The sequence below is a fragment of the Rhinolophus sinicus genome, chromosome 16, assembly GCF_057876585.1.
Source record: "Rhinolophus sinicus isolate RSI-liver-muscle chromosome 16, RSI-T2T, whole genome shotgun sequence".
In the NCBI taxonomy this organism is placed as follows: domain Eukaryota; kingdom Metazoa; phylum Chordata; class Mammalia; order Chiroptera; family Rhinolophidae; genus Rhinolophus; species Rhinolophus sinicus.
In genome coordinates this window covers 122036194-122060242 of record NC_142516.1, presented here as the reverse complement: position 1 = coordinate 122060242, position 24049 = coordinate 122036194, and the positions used below count along the sequence as shown (strand labels likewise).

Here is a 24049-nt window from a genome sequence, read left to right as displayed (position 1 = left end):
ATAGAACTTGAGGCCGCTTTCACAAGTCTCAAGGAAAAAGCAAGGAGCTATTCTTTTGGGAGTGATAAGTACTATAGGCAAAAATGCTCCCATAAGAATTGGTAATCAAAAGCCTGCGAGAGAAATTTATTTGTAAATTCCTTTTTAAAAGGTGGCATTGCATAGTATATAAGAATGGTTATGGAGTTAGACTGCCAAAGTTCAAATTCCTGCTCCACTCTTTTCTAGTTACATATTTTTGAATTACATTTTCTGGCCTTTATTATCTGAAAATTGCTCTAATAGGACTTATCTGACAGGGTTTTTGTGGAGCAGGAGTTGTTAACCTGGAGTTCACAAAATTTCATAGCATCTGTGAAACTTTAATTGAAAAAAAAACTTATGTCTATTAACCTTGCATTAATTTTTTTTTTCAATTATGAAGGCAGACAACAAAACAGTAGTACTAGCAGTATGCATGGCTTTGTTTCCTGTACAAATGATAGATATCTTCATGTCGCAGTACAATGGTAGCAGATATTTAAAAATATTGTCATCACCACTACTTCAAAATTACCAATTTATTAAAATTTCTGTTCAATATGCTGCTAGACTGCATATGATTGCAGAATTTATCTACTCACACCACTTAGTTGGCCAAGGGCCTCACAATTCTGTGCCTCTTGGTCAATCATCACATTGTGAGGTCTGAATGTTTATACCTTGGTCTTCACATCTATATTGTTTTTCAGTATTCCCAAAATACAAGTGTTTGTTGAACATTAGGTGGAGGGAGGTGAATTGTTTTAATTTTGATAATGGTATTATAATTGATTCATTTGTAATCCGAGTATTTGTTTTTCATGTTATTTTAAGACTGGGTCAATAGGCTTTATTAGACTATCAAAGGCGTTCATGATCCAAGTGAAGAAATCTTAACGTAGAGGATTAAAAAGGTACATATGAAGCATTAGAACAGTACTTGGAGCATATCAAATATTCACTAAATGGCCTGCTATTGTTCTTAAAATGTGTAGAGAGCAGGAATTGAATTAAGTCCTATTCATTTTTGTGTTCAAAGCATCTAGTACATTGCTCTGCCCTTTGGTGTTCCATGAATGCTGAATGAATGAGCAAACGAATTAACAAAGTGGTGTGTACGTTTGCTCCTCAGTTGTGGCAGCAAGAAACAGCTGTGAAGTTGTGAGCAGCTTTTAGGTATCCAGATCCAGGCATTCTGGATTATGTTAGAGAGCTCCAAAGGGCTCAGTTTGTGAACCACAGCTGTGTCTCTAAAAATGTTTCAATGGGAACGGAGACTGCAGTTGGCTAGAGTGGCCCAAGTCCTCATGAATTCCTCAAAGCTCTTCTCCATCTCCCAAAAAGGCAATTAGGTCTGTTTGTGGCTCCAGGGAAAGTGTTGGACTAACTGGCCCCTCGCATACTCCTGGGACCTAGTATTGGCGTCAGTAGCTGGACAACCTTCGATTTCGCGCAGTGAGCGAGAGAATGGTACCCCACCGCAGTGCGGGTCTCGGGAAAACTCCAGCGGGGAGCGCGGGGCGCGGAGGCTGCTCCGTCGCCACGCCCACTTCCTGCCCCATCCCGGGCTTTTCCAGGTCCCCTCTCCTGGTGAACCGGATGCTCTGTCAGTTTCCTCCTTGGCGTCCTCGGCCGCCGCACCGGTACCTGGCGAAGCCGCAGGCACCCAGGAGGGCACAGGCGGGGGGCTCCTGGCGGCTGGCCTGGCAGGTGTAGGGCGCCGGTAGGAGCTGGGCGCGCACGGTTACCGAGCGTGGAGGAGACACTGCCCTGCGGCGATGGGTGCCAGGGCCGCTCCTTCACGCCGGAGACAGGGGGGGCGGCGGCTGCGGTACCTGCCCACCGGGAGCTTTCCCTTTCTTCTGCTCTTGCTGCTACTCTGCATCCAGCTCGGGGGAGGACAGAAGAAAAAAGAGGTAGAATGAATCCCTTTGGCCTTTCCTAGTGGGCTCAGGGGGTCTGGGGCGGCCCAGGGCGTGCCTGGGCGAGCCCTGTTGCTAGGCAGTCCTGCCGCGTTGCTAGGCAGCCGGGCCATCCGGTGTGAGCGTTGTTGGCTTTGGGGTGGCAGCCAACTGAGCTGGAAGCCTCTGGGCCCCACTGTTTCGGTTGTGGGGTTAGACCAGTGTTTTCTCAAAAAACAGCAAGGCATCCCTTTGTGTCTCAGCATCTCACACCTTTCAGATCCCGGGGCGCTTTTAACCCTAAGTTGGAGGCGGACCTAATGGCGCTTGAGTCACTAAAAGGGGTGTGTTGAATGTGAAGAGACGCTTTAGGATGTAGTAAACCTACAGGAACTGTTTGTTCCTTATTTTCATTACTCTGCTCCCTTTGCTACCCGTGTCTAGAGGCAACACCGTATTGAGAATGTGTCTTAAGTTATTCTGTATTCTTAATTGTACATTTTATAGCAATATATAAGTATATATGCATATATGTGCATATATACATATATATGTAATTATGTTGAACTCAATGTATAATTGTGAGAGTAACCTCACATTAAGTTATGAAGATTTACTTGTGAAGGTAAGATCACCTGATTTCAATCTTAGTTCTCTAATAACTTTGATAAGGGCGAGCGTTGAAGTAACTGACTATATTTAAAATAGTTGTGGATTAATTTGTGAATATCTGTTATCTGCCTTTACCTTGGATAGTCGATCTACCAGAATCAGAAAAAAATATTTTGGAAATGTAAGGTTTCTAGTTGTACATCATCATGGTAAGATAATTCTCTTTATATAATACAAGACTGTTTTTCCTGGTGAAGTTTTGCACACACGTGTCTCAAAATCTAATTCAGGTTTCACATATTACCACAATTTTCTTGATTGTTGGGTAGAGAGAGTGAAAAAAGAGCCTCACACAGATTCTGATTCTCTTTCTCTACCCTTTGCCTGAAACCACTCTGAACTCAGTATCAACTTCTTCCCGTTAGCTTTTTAAAAGTAGGCCATACAAAATTCTTGTGGAGTTCTGGTAAGAGGATTAGAGAAGAACCATTGTTAAAACTGCTTTTTCAAATATAAATTAAAGATATGGTGTGTTTTTTTTAGCATTTGGTGTGTATATACCACATTCCAGGAGTTTTAGATTTCATAGTTTTTTCTTGAGAAAGGGAGGAAATTATAAAGGTAGTTTTTTGTGTTTGTTTTTTTTTGTTGTTGTTGATTACCAAAGCAGACGGTAATATAAAAAACCGATGAGGGACTGTATGAAAATTGTTTTATCTCCTACATAGACCACTGTGACCTCAGTAACTTTCAGTTAAAAGAAAAACACAAAAACAAACAAAAACAAAAAAACTGAAAAGTCTAAAAAGTGTACATCATCAGAGCATCTTAGCATCTCCAGTTATAATAAGACTACTCTAACATGCAAAAACGTTTGTTAATTTGGTATAATTATAAGTTACGATAACATGTTTCCATTGAAATATTTTTTTTATAAAATATATTTAAAAAATGAAAAAATAGGGAGAAAATTGTTGAGAATTAAAAAACTGCTTTTATTTCTTTTAAAAAGGAGAGTCTAATATAGGCATATCTTGTTTTATTGCACTTCACTTTATTGCGCTTCACAGATGTTGCATTTTTACAAATTGAAAGCAAGGCCCTCCACCAGCAAAAAGTTTACAGCTTGTTTTATTGCAGTACTTAATTTACTGCAGTTGTCAGAGATCAAATCTGCAATCGCCAAGGTATGTTTGTACTACTATATGGTGGTATTGCAGAGTACACGTATTTTATTTAAGGAAAAGAAGAGCAAAACAACGACTTGAATAGTGGAACTTTAAATACTTTACTCAGGGAGTGTACATCTCTGAAGTGTTGTCCAGTTCTTTAACTGGTACTCAGTACAAACACTGTGATCTCTTCTAATACTGGATGAAAAACACTGAACCAGAAAGTATAGTGGTTGGAACTTAGCTCACTATACATATTACTGACATAAATACCAGAGTGGACTTGGCATGAATGATGTATTCCTTCAATTTGGGAAGCCAAATTGAAGTCTAAAGTTAAGCCTGGAATCAAGAGTGGACGTTAGTTGGTTTACAGGAGGTAATGTTTATGACAGAAATAGTTACCACCATAGGTTTTTGAGTCAGATGGTCCAGTTACAACTCAGCTCCTATCTAATTGTATGACATCAGGGAAACCACTTAAGTTCCCTGAATTTTAGTTTCTTTGTTTTAAAATACAGGTATAATACCTACATCTCAGGATTATCATTAGGGTTAAATAAGACTGTGTATATAAAGTGCTTAGTGCAACGTTTAGAACATAACAAATCAATAATTGGTAGCTATTATGTGTTCCTCATTTAAATGAAAGCATTAGACATGATGAGATCATAAAATGTGATAAAAATTTTTGAATTGTTTTTGCTAAACTGACTTTATAATAATTATAAATTACATAGTTACTGGAATAAATTGTCCATTATTTATTTTATAATGAAACACTGAAAATTCCAAACTCTTGCATTGTTTGAGAATTTCCCAGGAGATTTTGCGTCATGGAAGAATTGGTGGTATGGATTTCTGTGTGTGTGTGTGTACACATATGTGTATATATGTTTCTTGATGAAGACATTTTCATTAAAATATAGTTTTGTTAAATTCTCTAAGAATATAGTCAAGAGAAACAGTGAATAGGCAAAGAAAATTGACTAGAGATTTTTATAGTCACTTCCCTTAATTACATTGCAGACAATCTTTAAAAACTAATTTTTGAATCCTCACTTGTGATATGACTTTGTGGGACACTAGCTTCTTGGCAGTGTATCATTTGCTTTTCTAGTACATCATGGGTTTCCTTTATTTTGATGGTTTCTCTATTTCTCACATTGTTAACACTTATCAACTAATCACCTTTATTTAGAATTGTTTTAATCTACAATGAACTCTTCTGATAATATAAAAAGAGCTCAAATTCTGTAATTATTTCCAGTGGACTGACTTTGCCATCATCAAAAGCAGCTGTTATAATAATTTATCCTTTCTGCAGGAAAATAATTAGCTATAATCTACATGGATTAAGAAAGGATGAAAGTGAGTTTCTGTTCCATCTTTTCCCCCCAAAAACTATGCCTCCTATATGTAGCCCCTAACACTAATTAAAGCATTTTCATACATCTGTTTGCCAAAGCCAGAAAGTCAGGCACGTTTTAGTCTCAAATCTTTAAGTGTGACTTTTTTTTCACCGCCCATTTCCCCATCCCAGCTAAAGATACCCCCAAGACTTTTCTGACCAATGACCGACAGGAGTACTGTTTAAATATTGTTGAAATGCCTATAAGATGCAATCCAAAGTAATCTGCATGCTTTTTAGAGCTTTTCCTGAGTGAGCCTTTGTCTAACTCTCCTGTTTATATCTTACCATTCTTACATGCTTCCCTCCAGTGTCAATTTAGGCAAGTTATGCCCCTGCCTACCTTTTTAGATGAGGGACTCCTCATCTTTGCTCACATAGCTGTATCTCCATGTTTATTTCTCTACAGCACTTACAGGAATTTTTGTCTATTGTCAGTACAGATGAGACCCTGGTGGTAGGTGGCTGAAGTGCTGTTGAGGTTCGTTATTTGAAATTAGGAGGTTAGGAGATGAAAGAATAGGGTGTAAGATTGTTTATGTGGACTTGATACATGACTCAGAATAATGGGAGGGTGAAAGGTAGTGACCAAAAGTTTATTAGGTGACAGTGTCTAAACAAGGTAGATGATGTTACACTTTTAAGGTATGGCTCCTAAAGGAACAGGAGTTTTTATGTGAGGATACAAAACTAAGAGGGTGCTAATTCTACCTTTGTCCCTGAGTGAAAGTTAAGGAGAATGAATGGTTTCCATTTTAGTAGCTCTAGGGTTCTGACGAAGAGATTAGGGGAACACTGATTACAGATGTATAAAATGTAAGGAATTAGTGGTGATTTTGAAAATTTTACATAAACTTTTTTCTTTGATTTGATGTGACAGTATTGCAGTCCTAAAATGAGAAATTGCAGGCGAATAATGGTAACCTTCATTTCTCTCCTATCTTATTTTCAAAGTCTCAAATCCGTTTTCTAATGTTATGACATTTTTATGAAAATCAGATAAACTCGTGTTTTTAGTATTTCATAGATGTATGGAATATTGCTTCTGTTTAAATGATCATGTAGAAATTTGGCAACATTTGATACCTTACAAATTGCAGCCTTTTTTTAGCAGTATCAACTTTAGCTAAATTTCTTATAGACTGTCTCAGCTATGGATCATTTTATGAGATATGTCAATTTCAATTTATAGTTCTGTGATTAAAAATACAATACTGTATGATTTCTGGATATAAATTACCAAAACTATTAATAAATAGAGGTAAGAATCAATTTTTCAGTAAGCTTTAATACATAAGAAAGAAATGGAAAAACAGCAGCAATAACCATGAGGCAGGAGTCTCTGGCTTCAGAGATTTTTGGAGATAAAAACTCTTTCCAGCATTTTCTTATAAACTGGAGTTTCAATGCAGAATTACTGCCTGAGGTTTAATACTGCAGTGATTTACCCATCAGTGTTGTCTCATGAATTTCTTCTGAGATATTATTTGTAGATTGCATATAAAATGTCCTGTTCTAAAATCTTTATCTCTTAGAAAGTGTGGTGTAGATAATAATAGAACTGCTTAGCAATTTATCTATCATTTTACATGCTTCTCTTAAGATGAATAATCCATGATGAGCATTAAGAAATTGGATATAAATGCAAAGGTGGTTTGTTAGTATATTAGCTTTCTATCCTTGCATAAGAAATTACTGCAAGTTTAGTGACTTAAAATAACACTCATTTTTTTATCTCATAGTTTCAATAGGTCGGATGCCTTTCATAGCTAGGGTTTTTTTTTTTATTGTTGTTCAGGCTCTGAAGAGGCTGAAATTAAAGTGTGGCTATGCTGTATTCTCATCTGGATCTCTAGGTCTTCTTTCCAGCTCATTCAGGTTGTTGGCAGAATTTAGTTTCTGGCAGTCATAGGACTGAGTTCCTTATTTTCTTGTTAGGTATGTTCTTTCAGCTCTTTGAACCACCCTCACATCCTTACCATGTGGCCTCCACCCTAGGCAGTTTAAAACATGGCTGCTTGCTTTCTTCCAGACCAGTAGGAGTGCCTCTCTAACACTGAACTTGCTTAGAAATATCTCGCCTGGTTAGGTTAGGCCCACCCAGTATAATCTCCCTTTTGAGAAACTCAAAGTTAACTGGTTGGGGCTATACATCTGCAGATCTTTGCCATATAAGGTAACAATTATGGGAGTGCTATTCCATCACATTCACAGGTATTGTCCATACTCATGGGGAGGGAAATATCTAAGGATATGGGGTCATTGGGGATTATTTTGGAATTCTACCTACTAAAGTGGATGAGCCTACACTTTGAGGTTTTTTTTTTTATACCAGGGGTGCCAAAAAAATGTATACAAGTGGACACTTTGGTCATTGTTGCTCAAGCAGTAGTTCGCCGTAATCAGAAGTGTCTGGACACTGATGGTAACCACTTTGAGCACCTCTTGTAATTGTGGAAGTCAAATGTGACTTGTATTCATCTTTTGTTATTGGTATATATTGAGTATTACACTTTTAATACAGTTTTATTTTCTTAAAGTGTGTATACATTTTTTTGGCACCCTCTGTATATGGCAGCTTATAAAATCAACATAAACAGGTATGATAGTTTATAGGACAACGTTATTCAATATGACATTTAACAATGCCTATAAAATTAAAGTGATAACATGTATCAGTCAGGGTTCAATCAGAAGCAGGTTCACAAGAAGATGAACATACAAGGATGTATGTTTGCATGTATCTGAATTTGTTATAGGGATTTGATGTTATGCAATGGTGGGAGTGGGTTAAGTAAGGCTCTTATTTCAGTGTTTGCTGCTGGCGCTTGTGGTCCAAAGGCAGCTGGGAAGGGAGGATGGCTGGCTGTAAGGTGAGGAAGAATAAGAACAAGCTGAAACCTGTGAGGATGGAGTGAAAGCATCCTCAGAGTGATTTTAAAGCTCATTGTTCTAATATTGCATAGTACTGAGAAATCATTATTCATAAAAATATGTAGTTAGAAGTGATAAGAATTTATTTTAATCAGTTCACTCATCTTACAGCCTCAGGATACCAATTAAACTGATAAAGAAGTTTAGAAGAGCAATAGATATTTTTCATAGGGAAACTAATAATTAAAATTAAAAATTAGAAAGAAATTAAGAATTTTATAGAAATCCTCCCCCCACCCATTACAGGATAAACCACTATTCTTCTTTCTAATGTTTACTTGCAGCTTCAAAAAAAGAAAAAAATACTCATTTTGAATATTAAGTGTAGTGTTTTTTTAATTTTTAATTTTTATGGTTGCTGCTTCGTGTGTCTTTATAGGCCTCATAGTAATGGACCCTGCATTTCCAAATTGTGCTTATTAATTATAGAGAGTATTAGGAAGATAGACCTACGTTGAGACAGCCATATTGTTTTTGAGTTAACATTTGTCTATTAACAAAACTAAAAATTGATCTCTTGTCTTATTTGAAATATTTATAGTAGCACCTTACCTTCATTCAATTGCCAACAGACTGGTATTATAAAAAAGTAAATTATGGAATCTAATATCTACATTTTCATTACTAAGTCTGACTAGTGTCAGATTTAAAGATAATGCCGTAATAAAATTGACAATTTATGTGGCATTATCCTGTGTTTTGAAAGATATATACATCTTTTTAATAGCCACTTTTGTTTGTGCATACACAATGATTCTCTGAGCATATCTGTCAGCAGCTTTTAGAGAGCTACTTCTGTTGCTTTCCTTCTGTGGTTTTCAGATTTTTATCAGATTTTATTATATTTTTTTCTAAATTCTTTGATGGTTTGCCAGAGTTGTTTACCACATCAGTTTTTTTTTTCCCTCCTTCATAGACACAAACTAGACTACGTTCTCCAGTTTCCTCTGCATTTTTTAGGGTCATGTGACAAAGTTCTGGCCAGTGGAATGTGACTGGAGATGATATGTGTCATCTCCTGCCTGGCCCATGGAGATCTGTCCTAGGCTTGTCTGATTGTCCACTGCCATCCTGCTCAGAGGACTCACCTGCACTGACTACGTCATGAGCTTTCCTGTGAGGGTCTGTTACTGTGCCACTGAGATTTAGAAGGCAGAAAAGGAGGAGAAAGGCCACTGTTCTTCAGAAATAGTCCGGGTAGATTCAGGAGACCACTGTATGAATTTCCTATTGCTCCCGTAACAAATTATCATGGACTTACTGGCTTAAAACAACACATTCGTGATCTGATAGTTCTGGAGATCAGAAGTCCAAAATCAGCTTCACTGGGCTAATGTCAAGGTATCTGCAAAGCTGATTCCTTCTGGAAGATCTGAGGGGAAAATCCATTTCCTTGTCTTGTTCAGCTTCTAGAGGCTGCCTGAATTCTTTCTGATTCTTTACTTGCATCACTCCAACCTCTTGCTTGCATCCTCACCCCTACTATTGAATGATTCTCTTGCTTTCCTCTCATAAAACCTAAATGGTTATATTGGGCCTGCTCAGCTAATGTAGGATAATCTCCCCATTTCAAGATCCTTTCCTTAATCACATTTACTTAGTTCCTTTTAGCACGTAAAGTAACATGCTCTAAGTTTCTGGGAATTAGGATGTGAACATCTTGTGGGGTGGGGCATTGTTTAGCCTATCACAGCTATCCTTTTAGCTGTTGTAGACCAAGCTACTTGGTGGAAGCCTTCAAGAAATCTAAGAGCTCCATGTGAGCTCTTGACAATCACCTGCTTTGGTGTTGTGCGCTGAGATTGTCCGTAGCAGCTTTCCTTACCTTAGTTTCTTGTGAGCTCTCCAGTGGTGCTCTAAGCTGCTTTTAAGTTCCTGCATTCAGTACCTCCATATTTGGAGCACATGGAACACTTTCTGTTTTCCTGACTGAAGCCTAACTGATAAAAGCTCTTTTTGTATGACTGTTTGGCTATGTAAAGAGTGACCTGGAAAGCCGCATGTTGCAGATGGCAGAGCAGCCGTCCGCCTGGTGTCCATGACTGTGTGGGGAGTCTTTCTGCTGCCCTGATTTCTGCTCCGGAGTGCTGTGTGGATATAAGGCACTCAATTTGGGGACTCTATTTGGTGCTACAGTACCACAGCCTAGTTTACTTTTAATAATAGAGATGCTGAAAACTAAATACTAAAACAAATCTCATCTCTTTCTGTGTATTTAAACACACCTGGTTTTGAGCAGCACATTTTCCTTGTATTTACTTTTGTGAATATATTGTACAAGGAAAACAGACTTCTAACATTTGTGTCCATCACTTATTAATACATCACTGTCTCAGCCTCTGAACTAACTCAGTGCATTCTCAATTTCCTCTCTGGACTACATTGTCCGATGATGGTACTGTTTGCATGTTTAGCACAGTATGCTTTTGGCAATGTCTAGGCTAAAGCATGGAACTCAATAGCTGTTCTTAAATAGTATGCCCCTCTCTCAGTGGGATGCCACAGTTTTATTGCCAGTATATTTTCACCATACATTTAACATGCTTCTAGAGCTCAGAAGCAAATCTCAGGGGCTGGTGTTTTGAGGAATACAGCTTTAAAAGCATATCATCATCTCATTTATTTTTCATAGAATTATTTTGAACAAGTGGTCTTGTTACCATTTTAAGAAAGGAGAACCTAACTTCAAGGATTTTTGTGCTAAGGTGCCACAGCTGGTAAGGGAAAGAGCTGTGCCTCAAACATGGGTCTTTTGCTTCTAAGTTCACTCCTGTTTCCATAAGGTATACCTCACAGTAGGTACATATACTTCTTTGCCTTGCCTCACAGAAGACACATATTCTTAAAAGTTGTCACATGCATCATATTTTGTTTTAGTTCTTACTGTGTTCTAATTTGGCCTTCACTTAGTAATGGCTCCCAGGGAGGGGTTTTATTGAATTTGCTCTTGACTAAGACAGTGGGGCAGCCAGTTGGGAATCCATGACAAAGATTCTAGTTATAGCTCTTTCAACTCTTAACTGTCCTCTTGGTTACGCCATTCCATCTTTCTGGGTCACAATACTTTTGTTAGTTAAAAAAATTAGAGTTGAGGTAGATCAAAGATGGCTTTCAACTTGCACACCTTGTTCATTTTAATGATGAATTGAAAAATACTTGGGGGCAGTAAGGGAAGTTTTATTTTCGGAAGAGCACTAAGGTTAATTTTCAATTAAAAAATTGTCTCTAACTTAATTGTTTCTTTAATTGGCCACCATTGATCACTCTCCTGGTGTTTTTATAGCACATTTTTAAAAGTTCTGTCAAATATTAGCATAATGTCCTTTACATTGTTCATCTTCAAATCTCCCATAGAACTTAGTCCAGTATCCTGCCCCGATTAGGTGCTTATTTAAGTATTTGTTTAATAAGATAGTAGCAAATACTTCTTAAGTATACAAGGTTCCCCTTTAACTGAAGTTAAATGGTACATGGAAAGAGGCCAGTTTATGAATCTAGTTAAAATGAACAGTATTTCATAGGCATTAATAAAAGCTTTGAAGTCATCTATATAAAATTAAATCAAAATTATGAAAATTCATTCAATTGATTATATGCTTAAAATTTAACTTTTAATTGCAAGTAGTCCTGATCTGTTAGGATAAATAATGAATAAGTGCTGATATTTTTGGTGTGATTTTTCTCAATAAAATTATATGATAGCGTGATGGACATCTTCAGTTAATGCTTGACTTTTGGAGCATAATTTTGGAGGTCATATTCACAATATTTTCAGGTTTACCAGTTTTCTCAGGGGTATCTTTCAATTATTTGATATCCATATTATTTTTTGAAGTACTTATATTGTTTTGTTTTTCTTTTTTTATATGTTAATTGTTATAATTCTGACAGTTCATTTGTTAGTCGTTTTACATATAATTTGAGTAGTTCTGCATCACTTTTTAAAAATCAATCTGATAAAACCTTTTGCCTTTTATAAGATTGCAATCAAATGTGAGACGACCAAAAAAATAGTGTGAAGTGGTTTTTTGGAGATAGATGCTATGTTAAAATAAGAATGAATGTACAGGGACTACTTTTGTAAGTGGTTGGACATGAGTAATATAACATATGAAAAAGTGTGATAAAAAATACGGTGAATGTTTAAATAAAAGAAAAATAAAAAACTCATTACAGTAAAAGACACATTGCCATTAATCCCCCTCAAAGTACTCCCCCTCACTTCGAACACACTTATCCCGTCATTGTCATTCTTGCTACATTCTGAAGCAGTTCTGGAAGTCCTCTTTTGTGAGTGACTTAAGTTGTACTGTTGTGGCTGCCTCCATGTCCTGAATCATTTGACTTTGGGGAAGAGCCAGAAGTCCCATGGTGCCACATCTGGTGAATACGGTGGATGAGGACACACCGTAATGTTTTTATTTGACAGAAATTGCTGTACCAGAAGCGATATGTGACACGGAGCTTTTTCCATTGTGATCACAAAATACGGTGAATGCTGCTGCCGAGTGCCATCCAACAGAAAAGCTGGGATCTTCAATACAGGAAGCGGCGCATCAAACCTTAGTAACAGTGTGTGACAAGTTTCAACTTGTTCAGTGCAGTCAGTCTGGTGTGAGCTACTGTTGAGAGAAGGTGTGTTTCAAAGTGTGCTGTAAATCATCCTTCATCATGACAATGCCCCGTGTCACACATTACTTCTGGTATGGCAATTTCTGTCAAGTAAAACCATTGTGGTGTGTCCTCACCTACTTTATTTACCATATCTGGCACCGTGCAACTTCTGGCTCTTCCCCAAAGTCAAAATGATTCAGGACATCGAGGCAGCCACGACAGCGCAACTAAAGACACTCACGAAAGAGGACTTCCAGAACTGCTTCAGAAAGTGGCAAGAATGATGCGATGAGTGTGTTCAAAGTGAGGGGGAATGTTTTGAGGGGGATTAATGGCAATGTGTATTTTACTGTAATGAGTTTTTTATTCAAACATTCACCGTATTGTTTGATCACATCTCTGAAATAACTTTTGCCTCTCTATGTGTCTTTGCATTTTTTTGTGTGCACATATTGAGTACTTAGATAAGGAGCATCTCCTGTGGCATATACAGGACTGAAAACTGCTGTGAAATTGCTGAATGGCTAGGTTGTGTTTGGGTTGCTGGTAAGGAGGGTCACATTAAGTAAGGTGTGGTACCTATTATTCTCTGTAGGTCTCCTCTCCTTTCCCTCTTTTATTTTCTTCTTAACAGCCCCTCCTCTGTGACCACATAGGTAAGTATATTACCAGGCTAGGCTAGTCTTACTATTCATCCCACTTGTCATATTTGACACAGGGTTGGGCAGGTGACATAGAATCATTCACTGGGATTTTTCTAAGTGGAACTAACAATGAGTTTACCTTGCTAATTGGCACACGAAATTAAAAGGATGTGATTTTAGGTTGCCTTTCACTTCTGGCATGAAAAACTCTGATGTGTAGAAACTAAGCAAATAAAGAGAAGAGATTTTCACCAATTCAGTAAATATTTGAGTACTACCTCTACGTCAGTCTTTGTTCTCAGTGCCACCAATACAGAAATAAACAAAACATATAAAAACGGTTGCTCCCCTGGAGCTTCTATGGCTAGAGAGAGTAGTGACAACACCAGTCAAATTCTTGGATCTATTCATTCCTAAAACCAGACCTATCTACATCCTTCCGTGTTATATGTACTAACACAGTTCCTTTTCACCCAGGCTAGAACGCATTAGGCTTATATCATTTTTAATTAAAGGCACGTTGATAAATATGAAAGCCATTTACCATTTCTTTCAGCTTTCATTAGGAAGGTAATACAGAATTTAAAGTATATAAATAAATACAAATTGGTGAATTGGAGTAAAACTTTATCATATATTTTTACATGTCAGGTTTTGGTAAATGGAGATTACGTTTTCCTTCATTTTTTTCTTATATTCTATTCCAGGCTTTAACCTCATGGTTTTCTGGTAAATCCCTGTGGTTGACTACTTTCTTTAGTAATTCAGGAAAATATAACTATTTACTAAATATTTCCAGGTAGACCTGTTTTAGACTTGACAGTTTCTTGGTGAATCACTTTTGAAGAGTATTATTGTATAATTAATCATGCATTGAATGAGCAAAATTTGGGAAATCATTATAATTCAATCCTTAATTTCTTTTATTACTATTATATATGACTAAGAATACATGAAACAAGTTTATTTGCACTCTTTTTTTTTTTTTAACTTTTTTTTTTTTTTTTTTTAGGGATATATACTCTTTCACTCAGTTTAATGTTTTTTTTTTTTTTTTTTTTTTTTTTGTTTGTTTGTTTTTTTAGATTTTATTGGGGAAGGGGAACAGGACTTTATTGGGGAACAGTGTGTACTTCCAGGACTTTTTCCAAGTCAAGTTGTTGTCCTTTCAGTCTTAGTTGTGGAGGGCGCCGTTCAGCTTCAAGTTGTTGTCCTTTCAGTCTTAGTTGTGGAGGGTGCAGCTCAGCTCCAGATCCACATGCTGTTGCTAGTTGCAGGGGGCACAGCCCACCATCCCTTGATGGAGTTGAACCGGCAACCTTAAAATTAAGTTGTTGAAGTGTTTTTGTACTAGATGCTTCTGTATTTGGCACAGCAATACTGTAAGATACATACGCAGCTTAATTCTTTCAGTTACTCATTTGTTGCACTGTTCTACCTTCATTTTTATAGGTTTGTTTTTTGGTACCTGCTGGAAAATTATGGGCAATTCATTTCCATTCAAAATATATACTCCTTAAATTTAGACTAAATTTAGATTAATTGAGGTGAGAATCAGAGGAAATTTTACCATATGAATTTGAGATAACATTGTAGTATAATGATAATGAAACTATGTAATACATACACATAACGTTTATTTAGTCTCAGAATAGCTGTATAATTATCCTGACATCTGGAGCAGGGCAAGGCCAGAAGGAGCCAGTTGTTTAGAAGTAGGGTAAACATGGAATTTATTGTCCAAACAAGGACACTTGAGAGTGAAAAATAGTTGCAATTAATAATTTTGGTGCGATAATAGGAGTAAGCTGGGACTGTCCCTGGCCTAGCTGGGACATATGGTTTCCTTAGTTAGTTAGAAGAGCTTTAAAATGGATGTATAGTTAGTGTTGAATATGTTTTTGTTGATTGATTAGAATGATTTTATAGGAATCCTGATAGAAATTACTTTCTCTTTGTATTTAAACACCACGTTACACTCTTGTGTATGACTTGCGATCCATTTAGTGTTGTACAAGGGGTTTGTGTGTATATATATATACGAGTATATGTGTGTGTGTGTATATGTGTATCATATAAAACTACATAAATTCAGATGTAGACTTATGCTTTCCCTCCTTGCTTTTTTACTCTAAAGAAAACTCAATCTTTTCATAGAGCAGCAACTACTAGTAGTTTTGTGCTTGGAAGAAGAAATTTGGAAATTATTTTAAAAACATGTCAGTATTTAGAATTAATTAAAACAAGCAGTAATATTTACATTGTATTGGTATGTTTCAACATAGTTTATAATAAACCACTGGCAATAGCTACCATTTATGAAATACCTGCTATGAGCTATGCTGTAACTGAGATATATATATATATATATATATATATATATATATATATATGTATATATACACATACATATATACACATATATTATATACATATATACACGTATATATATGTATATATATATATACATATATATATATATATATGTATTTATCTCAGGTAAGCACAACAACTTACTACGATTAATTTTATAGATGAGGTTCAGAGAGTTGAAGTAATTTGCGCCAAATCATGCAGTGAGCAGTTGTGCTATTGTTCAGATGCAGAACTGACTTGCAAGGCGTTGCTCTTAATTAACTACTCTTCTATGTGCTTCTCATACGGAAGGTAGCAGGGGGAATGCATACCATTGGGGACCTGGCGGTCCAGCGTGAAGCCACCTGATTATTCAAACTATCTGTGAGCTTTTATATTAAAATATTCTGCAAACTTTGCTTTCTATTCCATTATTAGTTTATTTCTTTTTTTAAATGTGATTGTCTATTTTTGTATTCTCTTGTTGCATGTAACTGTTGCTTCAGGATGTGATATTGTTTTTCTTGACACACTGTCAAGTCACCCCAAGGATGCCTAGGATCATTCTGTTTGAGAAACAAGAGAATCAGAGCTATACTGCCTTCCAGTAGAGTCAGCATCTAAAATTATTACCAGCTTCAGCTATGCAGGGCTTGTGTATGTCAAGCAGTTAAATAGTTCAAACAGCAGTGTGGTGGCAGCTGCCAGGTTGGCTTGCCACACTTCCATAGAATCTGCTGGTAAGGAGATGGGGAGCCCAAGTGGATTTAAGTAGTTTATTACTCTAGACACAGGAGGCAGTATCAATGACGTTCAGGTTCACATGGGTTCCCTTTCCCCTCTCATCCCATGGGGTGGTGCCGAGGTGGGCCCTCATGGATGCTGTGCTGAGGAACCCTGAGTTTAGGGAACCTTGGTCTTTTGAAGGGAGTACTGGAAAACCCATTCAATTTTTGCCCTGGCGGAGATATATATTCATTATTATGGTTAGGAAACAAATCTGCCCTTTAACCCCAAGGGAAACCCTGTCTCTAGTTTCTTTTCTCTAGACTTTTTTCAAACGTTATTGAAAAGGAATTCTGGAAGAAAAGCTGCCTCAGGACATGGACATGCAGACATTGGAGATTTGCCTACAATGCCATTTTACAAACTCCCCTGGCAATTCCAAACATAAGGGTGAAAACAAAACAAAACAAAACAAAAAACCACCTCAGTACAGGTACAGAATGAAGAAGAAGCAGGCTAAGTCAATCAGAATGAAGAAGCTGGCTAAGCCAATCCTTTCCTTAGGTAATTTTAGCTATTTCTATTGCCATTTATGGGTGATATTTTGTTCCCGTAGTTTTTACAGTCTTTTTTAATCCTTTATCAGGCTTAGGTGGAAGGGAAATTCAGCATTTCCCTATTAAGGGACAGTAACTGGCATTCTGATTGTTAATGCACTTTATCGTCACTTGTTAGTTATTTTTGCACTCACTTGATAGCTCCCTCCCTCTCTCTCCCTCTTTGCCTCCCTCCCTCCCTGGCATTCTGCACCCTCACCATCAAGATCCATAGAGATTTAACCTTCTGTATTCCTCATTGTTGTTACCAAAAGGGGAATCAACTATGATTATACATGTAAGTGCATTTAATGAGTATGGGAAAATTGCATAGGTTATAAAATTGCCAGGAGGTATGATTCTTCTCTAGTACTCAACTTCTTTTCCTCTGTTTACTTGTCATCCTGCTCTCTTTTCTTCCCTAGGGTACTTAGAGTTTATCAGATTGTCTCTCTTGCCGATGTCCTTTCTTAAAACTGAAAGTTCTTTTCTACTTTTATCAGGTAGGTTATGGTGGGCTGGGAAAATAGATGTGGTTTAGTAAAGCATTCAGCTCCCTCTTAACCGCATGAGAGTAATTTATATGAGGATTATTCTCCTGGTAACTCTGCCACACAAAGCTTATTTTAGGGTTTTTGCTCAGTTGTTTCCGTAAGAGCCAGAGCTCATTTTGTAACTAACTTTATCTTCATTCCTCTTGAGGATTTGAGAGGGCCTATACCATTGTCTCAGTCAGTTTAGGCTGCTGTAACAAAGCAGCATAGAAAGACTGGGTGGTTTATAAACAACAGACATTTATTTCTCACAGTTATTGGTTCAGTCAGGCTGCCAGCATGATCCAATTCTGTTGAAGACCTCTACCCCTTTGCAGATGGGCTGACAAAACGGGCAAGAGAACTTCAGAGGTCCTTTTTACAAGGCGTTAATCCAATTCATGAAGGCTCCACTCTCGTGACCTGATTACCTCCCAAACTCCTCACTTCCTAACACATTGGGAGTTAGGGGTCATCACATCGGGAGTTAGGATTTCAACATGTGAATTTTGAGGAGGCACAAATACTCTGTTTTTTGCAACCACCTTAGAGAAATAGGTCAGTCAAACATTATTTTAGCTAGATGTTATGCTTTGTGTCCAAATGGGTTTTTATCTGGGTGTAAATCACTTGGAAAACATTCAGTGGGATCAGCCAATTAGAACCTAATAAGCAAGTCTAAATTCATATGTCCACTTGTAAGGAATGTCTCCTGCTGTGGAACTAACTATCCTAGTGTTACTATATTTTAAGGATTTTTTTTGAAGGAGAAAAAGTGGTTTAACTTGTGGGATTTTTTTTTTCTCTACAGAACATTTAGTTCTTATGGAAATTTTTCTTGAATTTATTGTTTAGAAAAATTTTATATTGTAAGCTTAACATCAAAAGCAATTAGTGGTTTTTTAAAAATTATACTACATTGTCATTTTAAATGCATATTTTACGAGACGTAATCAATTGAATGATTTTTGTATACATACATATTTTTGTATATAAATATATATTGTGTATTTATTTCCTAATTATTTCCTAATACTGTGTATTAGGATATAATAGGACTTTTGTAAAGTTCATTTTGTGGTGTTTGATTCTTAACACTTTGTTTTAAAAAGGACTAAAGCTCCCTTGTAAAGTGTCCAGTGTGGTATTAAAAGACTGCTGAGTGGAAATAATTTGATTTTGTTTTGCAATTACTATTTATACTTGTTATTTTTCAAGTGAAATGGAATCTTTTCATGGCAACTAATTAAAATATTAAGAACTTAAATATGTATGTGTGCACATACATTGTTTCATTAATTAGGAGGGCAATATGTATTTTATTTTGAAAATTCCTTTGAAGTATACTTCTTTTGCAAATATATAATTCATATTTTTGATGGAAATGATGTTTTAGACTTTTGAAAATAGTCTAGATTTAAATGAACTTTACCCTAGATTTAAATGAACTTTAAATCTAAGAAAGGGTTATAAAAGTGAATCAGAAGTTTATGAATGCATTGCTTTTCCTATCAGGGTGTGAAAATAGAGCTAAATTAAATTTGTTGTTTTCCTTGAGAATGAGAATTAAACCAGTGTTTATAAATTCTTGTTTTTGATGTTGTTCCAACACCTTTGTTTACTATGAGAAAGTATGCTTTGACCACTTTGAATATCTACAACTCTGTTTCTAAAAATGCATATTAACATTTTTAAATTGGTAATTAAATAATGAAAGATTAAAGGTAAAAATGCTATAAACAACTTGTAAGGATACGCATAGCTGGGTGACCCTATAATTGGTCATCAGAATGGGAAGACATTCGGGAAGGAAAGGGGATGCTTACAATAATTACCCCATGGCAACAGGAATAATCTAGGACCTTTACCAGGACCATTACAAGCATATCTAATGAAAATAGTCTGAATGGTGTTATTTATTAAAGACAACATAATTGGTATATTTTGGTTTAGATATTTTTAAAAGCAAATTTGCCATCTTACACAGTGGATGCTAGCGTTAATAATCAAAATAATATTTTATCTGATGCTAATCATGTCAGGACATTTTGTTACTGCTTAGATTTTTTTTGAGGTAGAAAGCATGTTTTGAACGCTCTAATTTTCATTTGGTTATGTTTTATAGTTTCTCTGTATTGTTTATTTGATGAGTTATTGTCACCCTTTTCTATAATTCTTCAAACTTTTTTTTTTTAATTCTTTGAACATATTTATAATAGCTACTTTGAAGTGTTAAGTCCAATATCTGGGCGCATTCAGAGGCAGTTTTTTTCTCACCTGCTTTTTTTGCCCTGTGCGAGATCACACTTTTCTGTTTTCCTGCATGTTTTTTTTGTTGAAAACTGGATTTTAGATATTTTAGCAACTCCGGATTCTGACTACTGCCGTCTTTCCCTTAGCTCATTGTTGTTCTTTTTAATTTTAATTTTTTTTATTTGTTTAGTGGCTTGCCTGGATTACTTCTGTGGAGTCTATTTCCCCTGCAGTGTTCCACCTTTGAACACTTTAATGTTTTTTCCTCCTTGTTTTTATTTTTAAGCCTGGCTTCCCAGGAATTGCCCATGATTAATTAGAGGTTGTGATTAAGAGCCCAGACCCAGTAAGTCTTCCACCCGTGCCAGTGGATCTGTGTGTGGTTTTTGGGATGCTTTCAAAGTTCAGGGAATTTTCATGTCTGCCCTGTATTTAGCAAGGGATTAGCAGCTGGCAAGTACTTTTTCAAGTTGTTTCTGAGCATGTGCAGTGTTCCAGATCACTAGGGGTGAATGTCATCTTTGCAGGGCTCTTTTTCGGCTGTCTCCTTCCCCGAATCCCTCTGTTAAATTTATGACTAGCGTACTGTTTTCCTTGCTGCTTCTAGTATTTATTTTTTCCTCTTAATTGCTTGCCAATAATACCTCAGGCAGTGCTGTGGAGCGGCTAGTTTTCCTGTGTTGCTCCTCTTCCTGACAGAGCCTTTGTTAACCTGTCTTAGAGCTGGGGATGGGGAAGATGGTGGCCTCTTTCTCCCTGAGTAGGGTTTAGAAGGGGATGGCAGCCTCCGGTCTTCTCAGCTTGGCCCGTCTAGTGCGGAACATCCCCCTATGCCCTGTGAACAGAAGCCGGGCAAGGGAAGGTTGCCGTCTCCTCTTCCTTCTCAGACACATGTGCGCACAATAGAACTTCTGCAACACGTAGCATTTCTGGCTTAAATGCCACCTTCCTGTTGGTGTTACTGAGATTCATTAGATTATCTTGAATAAATGCTTCTCAGTGTTTTTGTATGCCTTTAGGTCAATTTCCAGAGAGTTTATTAAACAATTTTTTAAATAATTTTGACCAGTTTCATTCTGTTTTGCTGAAGAAGAGGATCTGTCAAGCTCCTCTCATAGCCATTCTGGACATCCTGACTCTAGAAAGCATCTTAGAGATAACTTTATGTGTCTGACAGATGATGAAATTAATACATGGGAGCCTAAGTGACTTAATAATACCATAAACTAGTTAGTGATGAACCTGACCTTTTTAAAATTTATTTCTTCCTAGGTTTAAGTTCTACTCATTTTATACCTACAGTGGCTTCCAAACTATTATTAACATACTGGTAGTTATCAAAATTCAACTTGGAGGTAGTGTGGTATATTCTGAAACCAAACTAGGTAGGATGTGGTTGACTTAGCTGTGAAATCTTTCTCTCCACTGAATACCAAAGTTGATTAAAGAGTCTGGATTGATGTGCCCGCCTTTCTCATTGTTCATGTGTATCTATAGCTCCAAGGTGAATTTTCTCCCACATGGGGTGAGGAGGAGGTCAGTTCTTTTGTGATGAATATGTATGTACGAGCATTTATATGGTAGTTGTACTGCTCCACTAAAATTAGTAGTGCCTATTAAATTTATTTTAATTGTTTATTAATGAATGGCATATAACGTTTTTAATAACTTAAAACAACTATAATTTGTACCCTCTTTCAGTTGTTCTTTTTTACATAGTATTTCTTGGATTTAAGGCATACACAGTTGACAGGTTCTAGTTGATGTTTTTTACTTGTTCTTAAAATTAAACGTAATAATATTTGACAGACAACATCATTCTACTTTCTCAGGATCGATTTGATTATTTGTGGTCTTCTGTGATACCATATGAATGGTAGAATTGGTTTTTTCTTCTATTTCTGCAAAAAAAATACCATTGAGATTTTGACAGATACTGCATAGAGTTTGTAGTTCACTTTTGGTCGTATGGACATTTTAACATCATTAAGTCTTCCGATTGGAAGAACACAAGATTCTTTCCATTTGCTTGTATCTTCTTTAATTTCTTTCTTTTATGCTTTGTAGTTTTTGTGATATACAAGTCTTTTACCTCCTTAGTTGTTTTCCATAAGTATTTTATTATTTTTGGTGCTATTGTAAATGGGAGTTTTAAAAAAAATTTATTTCCTTTTCACATGGTTTGTTGTTAGAGCATAGAAATGCATATTGCTGATGGGAATGCAAAATGGTGCAGCCACTATGGAAAACAGTATGGATGTTCCTCAAAAAATTAAAAGTATAACTACCATATGATATAGCAATCCCACTTCTGGGTATTTATTCCAAGTAATTGAAATAAGACACTTAAAGATATATCTGCACACCCACGTTCATTGCAGAACTATTCCCAGTAACCAAGATGTAAAAACAACCGAAATGTCCATCAACTGATGAATGGATAAAGAATACATGGTATATACATTCAGCCTTAAACAAGAAGGAATATTGACAACATGGGTAAACCTTGAGGATATTATGCTAACTGAAATGCCAGACATCGAAAGACAAATACTGCATAATTCCATTTATATGAGATATCTAAAATAGTCACATTCATAGAGTCAAAGAGTGAAATGGTAGTTTCTGAGCACTGGAGGGAGAAGGAAATTGGGAGTTACTAATCAGTGGTCATGAAGTTTCAGTTAAGGACAATGAATGGGCTCTAGAGATCCGCTGTACAACATTGTACTTATATTCAACAACAAAGTACACTTAAAATTTTGTTAAGAAGGTAGATCTCATATTGTTTGTACCATGATAAAATAAAAATTTAAAAAATCACCCTCCTCCAAAAGATTATTCTAAACACCAGTTGCAAACAATATAAATGAAACAAAACCTGGCACTGATGCTGCATTAAGATACTATATCCTAAGCTGTGCTTCCTCACATCCCTAAAACATGTGTTTTGACTTCCCAGCCAGGAAACATTTGGTAATGTCAATTGAATAAGTTAACAGCAGGGAAGTTTTCTGGTAAGAGGAGGAGTCACTGCTGATGTGGTTTCCTTTTCTTTTCCACCTGCCCCATGTTCCATCCTATCTTGGGAAATTAAGAGCAATTTTTTTTCTGAAGATGCCTTAGAATTTCTTTATAGCTTCTCTTGATTCTAATGATTTTGCGATCCTAATTTGAGTTGTAACTACAGATTGGGAATAGTGCTCTTTAATTTTTGGCAGCCTTTTATTTTTCATTTATTTATTTTTTCTTTTTTAGCTATTTGATATTTAGGGAATTAAAAATGTAAAAAAAAAAAATTCCAGTATTGAATAGGTTAAGTATTCATGCATGTCATTATTATACACATACATTTCATATATAGTTCTTTATCATAATAAAGATGATGAACAGTGGATCAGTTAATTTTGTTACTTATATAGTACTACTATGTGGCAGAAAACTGTTTTAGACACTTTGTAAATATAAACTTGTTGCTCTGATTTTTCTCCTAATTGTAGTGCACCAAACATTTAGTATTTAATCACAATACTTACAGGATTCAGTACTATTTTGGATTCTTTTCTAAGTTGTGTTGTAAATTCATAGTCACTTTGTAATAAAATGAAGAACAAATAAAACTAACTATAGATTTGAAAGCTAGAGCCAGTGCAGCGAAGATTGCCAGTGATGGTAAAGAGTGAAAGCCATATGTTGGAAGTACTAATTTAATAAGTTTAGCTTAGAAAGAGAAAGGCTCATTGTTGTTCCCTTTGAATTTTTTAAGTGTATCTTTTATGGTTAAGATTTATTCTCTGTAGCTCCAGAGGGCAAAAGTAGGTCCAGTGGATGAGTATTACATGTGTAAATATAAGGAAGAATTGTAAAATATTATCACTGTTTTGAAATGAAATTGGCCACCTGGTGAGATAGCAAGCTAATTTTTACCAGAAGTTTTCACCTTCTGTGATCAACTGTCGGGATGTTGTACATGCCATATTGTGTGGGAGGTTTAATTAAATTACACCCACTCTAATGCCAATTACATTCTTTAGTGAACAGGAATAGTAATGGATTTTCAAAAAAAAAAAGTAAATGAAATTTTTTTTGGTTGTCTTGTACAACTCTTAAAAAGATACATTGTAAGAAGCATGAACCATTTATATATTCTAAACCAAAACAAACAAACAAACAAACAAACAAAATTTCTAATTTGAGGACAGATTTCTCTTAAATGATGATACATTTTTAGGAAGAGAACATCAGGAAAGGGAAGAAGGAAGGGGAATATCATTTTA

At 36.2% G+C, this 24049-nt stretch overlaps 1 protein-coding gene across 5 annotated transcripts in view; it reads left to right on the top strand.

Annotated features, from left to right (window-relative positions):
- Positions 1-1581: 1581 nt before the first annotated feature.
- The window catches only part of TUSC3 (tumor suppressor candidate 3), a 150971-nt gene continuing 128503 nt past the window's right edge, over positions 1582-24049 (top strand). For 2 of the 5 annotated variants that reach the window (XM_019738006.3, XM_088793352.1), the window contains exon 1: positions 1623-1937. In XM_019738006.3, the coding sequence (XP_019593565.1) occupies positions 1800-1937 (138 nt within the window). In that variant the 5' untranslated portion in view covers positions 1623-1799. Of the gene's footprint in view, positions 1938-24049 lie in introns of all 5 variants that reach the window. The other 3 variants (XM_019738007.3, XM_019738005.3, XM_074329722.2) reach the window with 2 other exon arrangements.